At 35.3% G+C, this 9,254-nt stretch overlaps 1 protein-coding gene across 1 annotated transcript; it reads right to left on the bottom strand.

The window, feature by feature from the left end:
• Positions 1-232: 232 nt before the first annotated feature.
• Positions 233-4,884, bottom strand: LOC132152296 (omega-amidase NIT2-like; the record flags this gene model as incomplete). Its single annotated transcript, XM_059561096.1, has 8 exons — positions 233-541; positions 626-681; positions 3,185-3,283; positions 3,366-3,444; positions 3,526-3,600; positions 4,067-4,160; positions 4,578-4,666; positions 4,755-4,884. Coding segments are annotated over 8 exons (717 nt in total), but the record flags the coding sequence as incomplete, so codon positions are not given.
• Positions 4,885-9,254: the final 4,370 nt, after the last annotated feature.

Here is a 9,254-nt window from a genome sequence, read left to right as displayed (position 1 = left end):
GATACAATTGTACATACAATTGTAAAAGGATTAGTAACATATAACACACATGTTATATGTACAACATTACTCCAGTAATTGGTAGAAGAAACGAGGCAACTTAATATGAAGTAAACAATTTCCAGATACTTTTTAATCTCTTTTGGCTTTAATAAAATGACAGTATAAAATATAATTATTTTGATTTGGAAACCACTTGATAATATCAACAACTTAACAATATCGTGCTTAATATTTTTCTTGCACTGATGCAGCATTTCACCAGCCCAGGCATAACCGTCCAATGTTTTTACCACTGAAAAAACTCTTATAGATTACAAATATAATAGTTGTATAATAAAGTTGTAAAAGAATCAGCAAAAGACAACAAATTGTGAAGCGCTTGTTCTTCACAATAATTAAAACATCTTTGTGTGTGGTACCCTTTGCTTTGTGTGAACAAGTGTTCAGCCCTCCTGAACACTATTAACACTATATAGATCATTCCGTCGTTGTGTGGTGATTGGGAGCTGCTGACGCATATCGGCCAAATACTGCAGATCTACAAACAGAAGAGAAAGAGTACGTTTACATTATGCCCATTGACAGCTGTCAATTTAAACACATGTAAAGCGGTGAAATATACCTATGTCAGCATATACAACAGATTCCTCTGATCCAGCTTTGGCAATTACCTCCCCCCTGCGTGGAAAGAGAGCACTGTTATCATAGTAACCCATAAAAGCATGCATAATTAATTTTTTTGTTTTTCTTTAGGCAATTCACGATCTGATTTCGATTCTGGGAGTCACGATCTGATTCCAAAACGATTCTTGGTCTACATTTTTTCCTAATTGATTCTTCTGCTGTGCAAATACACCTTTACAACTTTACATTTAAGCAAAATTGAAGTTTCTATGATTTTTGTTTATAGTTGGAAGTCAGTACTGCCGTCTTAAAAATAGGGGTGTGAATCTTCACTGGTTTCACGATTCAATTCAATTACGATTATCAATCGTACAATTACAATTCAACTCGTTATCACGATGCGTCACTTTCTCAATATTCAGTATTACTACACATGGCTACATTTTCATATTCATTTTATATCAAATTTATTTTGTGAAAATTTTACTTAATTTTCTTAAATTAAATTATATCAGCAGGCTACTTTTTAAAATAATTCTTAAAAAAATAAGTTTTCTTTAAGTAGGCTATCTGAAAGTTTACAGACAATCATTGTTATGGGTTTTTATTTTTTCCTCAGCATTATTTCTGTTTGATTATTACTATAATAAAAGCTATTCACACTAATGCACATTTATATTTCTGTTCTGCAAACATAACTGACTGTGTTTACATAAATTTCGTATAAAGTTTTTTGGAAATGCAAGTGCATTCAACCACAGCCGCGATCGAGCTTCAGGTCATCAAACACAAAGCACACTTGAAAGTCTGCCAGTACGTGAGTTTCATGCATCTTCTATGTACTGCGTTCCAAACGGCATAAATGAAAGCATATCTAAAAAATAAAATACTGAAATAACAGCGGGTGGAAGCACACACTGTCAAGCAATGTGTGCGTGTCTCAAAGTGCATATTCTGTGCAACGAAACCTACCGCGATTGTCTCTAGAGCACACATGTGCCATGTGTCAGAAAGAAATGTTCAGAATCATTGAAGAGAGAATCGCAATGCATCAGAGAATTGTTTTTAATCACTCCCCTAATATATATATATATATACCTTGCTACGTGTACTGCGTTAGGCTAACCGAGACTTGTTTTTTGCACATACATATTGTTGCTCTTTTGTTAGTTTTGATTGCTTCCATTGTACTAATTTGTAAATCGTTTTGGATAAAAGCGTCTGCTAAACCAGTGGTTCCCAAACTTTTCCATTCCACGACCCACCTAGACAAGTGTAATATATTTCACGACCCACCAAAATATTAAAAAAAAAAAAAAAACAACGAGTGAAATTACTTTAAACCTAATCTTACTTAAAATTTTTATGACAGAAATTAAGTATTTAAGAAAAATAACCATTTTATTTTAGAGTACAACTGAAAATTTCACTACAAATTTACAAGTTTTAATTTTTGTTTACTGGCGTTAAAATATGTAGTGTCCATAAAAACGTGAAGCAGGCTCACTCCAGTGAAGTGTGATCTGCGCTGCTGTGTTTTGTTGCATTCATGATCCTTCCGTGTGTGTCGGCGAGAACGGAGCACAATCCAACACTTTTTTAGAAAAGCATAAGAAGCAAAGCAGAACTATCTAAAACAGTTTGGAGATTAAAATAATTGTGAAATAGGTAAAAAAAGACCGATTGAACCTTTTAATGACATTGCTCTGAGACCTTCAAAACACGCAACGCACACGGACTTAATTGCAATTTGAAAATCACACTAAGGATATTGCAGTTCATTATTAATGTTGGTGGGCTATATCGTTGTGATGAGTGGGTTCCCAGTTCCCGCCTCCTTCTTCCTGTGATTGTGAAGATTTTAATGTTTTACACTGGTGCCGAAGCCAGGGAGGAAGGAGGGGCGCGCTGCCGAAGATCCTTCGCCGCTGGGGTGAATCCGCAGTGCCATCGAGCAGGGCGAAGGAGTCTGCCGCCGAGGGTGCTCGATGTGGTGGGCTGGAGTGAGTTGCCGGGGGGGGGGGGGGGGGCGAACTCACTCCAGCCCACCGCCTCGATGACTCCTTCGTGGAAAGAGGTGGGAACCGGCGGACAATCAAACAAAGTTTTAATAACCAAATAAACACAAAACAGCGCGACAGCCCCTCTCGGATGACTGCCGTGCACAAATAAAAAACAAACACAAAATAAAACCCAGGCCTGGTCCTCTCTCGTCCTTCACTGTCATCGCTCCTCTTTTGTATCTTTCCGATCTCCTCCGTGGTTCTTGAGACCGGTGAGTGTTGCTCATTTCCCAATCACTCCACCGGCCTAGCTCTGTTCCCATGGCACTAGGCCCCGCCCCACTCGTCACATTCGTGCAGCCCTAGACTGAACTGTGTTAGTGTCTGTGTGTCATTGAAACGCAAAATTAGCTGCAGCCAAGTGACTTTGTGCGACCCACCTTGTTCCATTCCGTGACCCACGAGTGGGTCGCGACCCACAGTTTGAAAACCCCTGTGCTAAACGACTAAAAGTAAATGTCATGTAATTGCATAACCCGACAGAAAGCACTTACCAAGGGTTAACCACAGAGCTGTGACCCCAGGCCACATAGCTGGCGCTTTCATCTCTTGCTGGTGAAGCAGCCGCCACATAGACCTGATTATCCACTGCCCTGTGTAAAGGACACAAACCGTCTTACAGCGTGCATGGGGAACAGAATAGTTAATTGACCCTAGGTGGTCTGAGATACTGACCTCCCCCTCTGCAGCAGCTCCCAGTGAGCTGGACCCGTGGTCATATTGAAGGCACCAGGATATACCAAAAGCTGGCAACCTACATAGACAAAGATATGAGGAAATCATATCAAGAATACCTACATTACATTTTAACAAAACTTTGCTATGAAATTCTTACCTTTTTTAGCATAGATCTGTGCCAACTCTGCAAATCTGATGTCATAACATATTCCCACACCTACTCTGCAAAATGCTGCAATAAATATGAAATACATAAACTGTATGATCTGAGAGAGCAAAAATATACAGGTAACATTGGGAATGCACTGATATTTATATTCTGGCACTTTCTGATCAGCTGTTATAGCTGATAATTAAAATTAAATACTTTTTTTCCCTAGATATATTAAAAATGTAACACTCAAATTTAAATAAATTATTTTAAAAGTTACAATAATATTATAATGAACAGTATGGAGAATTGATATTCAGTTTCAGTCTGCTAAAGATTTCAACATTGTTGTTAAATCATTAGTGTTTTTACAGATAACTAAATATAAAAATAATGGGGAAATGTACATGGACAAAAAAAATGGCTAATATATACCCAACATTGATTCTGAAAAAATAAAATCGAATATTGTCCTACAAGCAATATAGTACTAATATACTGTCTGTTCATTGATAACATGGACAAGATTTCTATAATACACACTCACGGGTTTCAAACATGGATAAACTGTTTCCCGGACTTAGTGTTTCAGACTCCTGAAACCGTATTTTCCCTGGTACATCAATATCAAAAAGATGAATCTGAAGGGAAATGAAGATAAAAGAGTACAAATGCATAAAAGTTTTTTAGTTTTTTCTTTTCTACCAAAGCCAGACTGTTTACTCAAATACAAAGAATACAACTACAAAGAATTACTACAATTTAAAATGAATTATAATATATTTTAAAATTTCATTTGTTCCTGTTATGGCAAAGGTGAATACTCCAGTCTTCAGTGTCATATGACCCTTCACAAATCATTTAAATATGCTGATGTGGAGCTCAAGAAACACTTCTTATTATAATCAATGTTGATAACAGTTGTGCTGCTTAATATTTATCTTGAAACTGTGATTTAAAAAAATGTTTATTGTTTGATGAATTTAAAGTCCAAAAGAACAGCATTTATTTGAAATAGGAATCTTGTGTAACACAAAAATGCCTTTACTGTTACTTACTTTCCTGTGTTTGACAAGCAGCTTTCCATCAGGTCCAAAAATTGAGCAGGTGTTATAGAGCTTTCTTCCGTCCTCCTCAGGAATGGATCCTACAAAAAAACACACAGTCATGTGAGGGACATTGAAATGAATGGCATCAAATACACTAACATGCTGATTTGTGTCTGAGAGTCTCACCGCCCACTAAATAAACCCCACACTCCTTGGCTGCCTGCGACAACACCTGTGTGGTCTCTCCTGGGATCTTTTCAGCATACTCGGCAAAGAACCCAGATCCATAAGGGGAGTTGAAGCACTCCTGGATTATGGATTATTAAATGCCATATTTTTCACTGGAAGTAGAAGTCACTGACTTCTTGCAACAGTTGGGATTCAGTAGCAATTGTCATTCCTATGGTATCCGTTATAGATATGTTTTTATACAGTCTATGATAGATATACGTGATTGGTTATTAAGACACACAGTACCCAAGATGACCGTTATGCTTTCTCCAATGCAAACACTTATCTATGCTACAGCCATAGACTGTATAATAACTGCAGCTCGTATCTCCTAATAGTAAGACAATCTCTAATGGTAATGCATCTCCACCTACTAAAATGCATTCAAAATTAGCAAAATTAGCAATTTGCAATGGATTATGTTGAACCATTTTATAAAGCATAGCCTACATACTTTTCAAATCATTTATGTAATAATGCATCTACTGGTGGCGCAGTTTAACAAACGCCCGTGTTAAACACATTCACAAGAGACGAAGATGTACCCAAACATGCTGAGTTTTGCAGTAAAATAAATGTTTTTCTTGTTGATTTCCCCTTAGGTGGACTTAACGTTTCTACTTACGAAAACGTTGAATGTTGCATGATTTGGACGTGAGTTATAACTTGTTCTCTGCCACGCTGTAGGATGTAAAAGATTCTGTATAGGCCTATACCCAGGGCACAACGCTAACAAGCTTTTTTTATTTTTTAGAAATGTTATAGAAAGTTTTAATGCCCTTTCCTTTTGCAGGACCTCATAATTCATGTGAGAGACATCCGACATGCAGAATATGTGAATCAAAAGGTCAATGTACTAATTTTACTAAATAATCTACAGATTCCAGAAAGACTATTGAATTCCAGTCTAGAAGTCAGTGATCCTGAGGATATTCCAATATCAGATCTGAAACCGCATGGACTGGAGGTATTAAAAGAAAAGATTGAAGAAGCTGTTGTTGAATATAGTGACAAACAAACAATGTGCAGCTCAACAGCCTTCAAGTAGCGTACCTTTTATGTAAAAATTTATAAGGGAACATATTATCTTATCCACAGACTTTTTAATTTGGTGTCCTTTGCCCTTCACAGTTGGCTGTATAAGGAGGTGATGGTTCAGGCTGTGGATAATGTGGGCGACGACTGCACCGCCAACGTCAAGGTCATCATTAGTCAAGCTACATATGGCCGCTACAGGATCACATAATTAACAGATGGCTACAGTTTCACAGCCATTGCCACATCATCCAAAATAAATCACACAATCAGGGCAATAATTGATGTTAATAAATTTGTATTTGCTTTATTAACAGTGTATTTCAAATATCTCGAAACCAGTATTTTATAACAATAAAATCAAACATATATTGTAATATATAAAAAATATTGGTAGAAAATACGTCTGTAAATTTTTTTTTTTTTTTTAAAGAATGCTTAATTCATCAGGCATAATTATACAGTAAAAGGCACATGTAAACATACTGGGGATTGAATATTGCACATTTAGGCATTAGTCTGAATACACTTTAGTTCACTAGAAAACATGCTAATTTTGTAAACCTTCGTTGATTGATTCCTTAAATGAAACCGTCACGTGTACAAAAACTTCTCATTTACTTCATAAACTAAGCAATTTTTTGTTGAGAGCAATGATAAGTGAACAAAATGGTACAGAACCAATGAAGTCACCTGCAATTATGTTAAGACATGTGGGTTCAGCTCCTGGTTTCTGATCTTCTAGCCATTTCTTCACGCAGTTCCAGTTCTCCATGGTCAGAGTTCGGAGAGACACCCGAGGGTGTGAGGCAATAAGCATCGATCTGTTGTTAAATTCAGGCCTGCTAAAAAACCCCTCTGTGCGACAGAAATATGCTGATCGGAGATCAGATATTTAAGAGCAGAGGTATGAGGAACCATCTTTTTTTTTCTTTTTTTTTTCAGCTAAAACCAAACAAAAGGTCAAAAGGACCTGCTTTAAGAATATGTATGAGTCAAAACAAACCAGTAACATTTAAACCTGTTTTAGTTTAAAGTGTTAGTTCAGATGAGTGCAAACTTTATTTTGTTTTCTTCTTCACTGCCGGTCAAAAGATTGGAATATACGTTTCTTATGCTCACCAAAACTGCATTTAGTTGAACATACTGTAAAAACAGAAATATTATATAATATTTTTAATACAATTTAAAATATAAAAATTTGAAAAGTTTTAATATATTTTAAAATCAGCCATTACAGTATTCAGTCCCAAATGATATTTCGGAAATTATTCTAATATGCTGATTTAGTGCTCAATTATTAATAATCATTCTTATTATTGTTCATGTTGAAAAAGGATTTAGCTTCTTTCTTTAGTGGCAATATATATATATATATATATATATATATATATATATATATATATATATTATTTTTTTTTTTTTTTCAGAATTCTGCATTTATTTTAAATAGAAACCTTTTTAAAACAAATGTTTTAAATTTCTCGTCGCTTTTGATCAATTTAATGTGTTCTTTCTAAATAATTTTTTTTTTCTCCTTCTTTAAAAAAAAATCTTGTATCATGTTTTTCACAACAATATGAAGCAGCAAAATTATTTTCAACATAACAAGAAAGCACCAAATCATCTTATTAGCATGATATCTGAAGGATCATGTGACACTGAAGACTGGAGCAAAGGCTGTAGAAAACTCAGATTATAGCATCACAGGAATAAATGCCATTTTTAAATATATTAAAATAGAAAACAGCACTTTGTTTTCTAATATTTCACATTATACTGTTCTTACTGTTTGATCAAATAAATGCAGCCTTGCTGAGAATTAGAGACTTCTTGATAGTAAGTGAAATTTTGATTATGTTGAAAAAAACCAAATGGTTCTCATGTAGCAAGGGCACAGATTAGAGCCAAAGTGAAGTGAAGTTCATTGGAAGAATCAGTTTGTGGGCAATTCGAAGATCAATGTATCAAATGCCTGCTGTAAGTTACTCCACAATGGTTTGGACCTGATTATAACACAATAAAGGGCTTTGAAACAATGATACAAATACATTTCTTGTGTAAAAACGCATGGATTTGCACAAGACATAAATTGTATCTTTTAGAGTTAAGGGAGAGACGCTTTGTTCTATCTCTGCTTTGAGATAGTAAGCTTTGTAAGCAGTCAAAATAACCATTAATTATAAGCCTGCCTGAGTGGTAGCCCATCTTAGCTGGCCGGGTGAAACAGCACAAAACTCCATCCAGTAACCTAGATGTGTGTGACTCAGATCGGAGCAGTGGAGAAGTGATATCCAGACAGTAGCTCATTGCATCATGGCTACCTGAAAACAAATGAGGGTTCATTATGTTTCACACACAAAACACATGTTCTATGCAATAAAATATTAAATAAATTGTAAAAATTACATAAATTACATTACATTTATTAGTTTTAATAAAGAATTCTTAAACAAAATGTAACTTACTTGTAGTCCACAGAGGATATGGAGGCTCATTTCCACCAAAACATAGGTTAATGTATTAATATTCTGCTTAAATATATAAATTATGTCATTTCTTCGTGGGGCGGGGGGGCTGTTGGGGGTTGTTCCCGACTACTTAACTAATTTTCACAAATAAAAATAAGTATATTCTTGGGGTTTTCGTTTTTTTCCCCCCTTTCTCTAAATGAAATGTCAGCTAGTGGTAAAATTATATATTACAAGCAATATAAAAATATTAAGTAAACACTTACATTTTCCATATTATTTATGTATTTTACCATTATACTGTAAATAATCAAGTTTGACCAGAGCATATGTATGAAACTGAGTTTATAAGCTTGCCCTTTAGAAATGTATGGCAACACAAAAGTCATGTTATGCATATGTTACTTGCCATGATTTAGTAATCTGGTGACCATAATCAATAGCACAAGCAAAGTGAAATACTGCTTTTCACATAATCCTAATTCTTGCTCTCACGCTTCTTTTTGTGGTCATTATTAACTCATAACACAATTCTATGAATATTGCTGGATATTTATTGTAAATATTCAGACATTAAATATGAACAATTGATATGCCATTCTACTGTTGATATTTTTGTTAGTATAAGCATATTTGTTTGTAATGCAAACATGTGATTAAACTGGCTTAACATGCTACTATGGAAGAGAACGTGTGCAACTACAGAAATATTCCAGTGTCTTTTCATGCTTTTCACTGTGCACCATGCAGACATGTACTTCCATTGCTTTCCACACAGTAGAAAAGAGTTTATCACAGAGAATGAACAATCCTGAGTGTTTGATAATCCTGGCTTGCATTGAGTAGACTTCAGCAATTCTCATGCAAACTCTTGATGGCCACAGGGAACTTAATGTATCCGGTGATGTGCTAATGTAAAGTAGTGGTAACCTGGATCTTGATAATGACA

Source organism: Carassius carassius, chromosome 10 (genome assembly GCF_963082965.1).
Source record: "Carassius carassius chromosome 10, fCarCar2.1, whole genome shotgun sequence".
NCBI lineage: Eukaryota > Metazoa > Chordata > Actinopteri > Cypriniformes > Cyprinidae > Carassius > Carassius carassius.
This window is presented reverse-complemented; position numbering and strand designations above follow the sequence as displayed.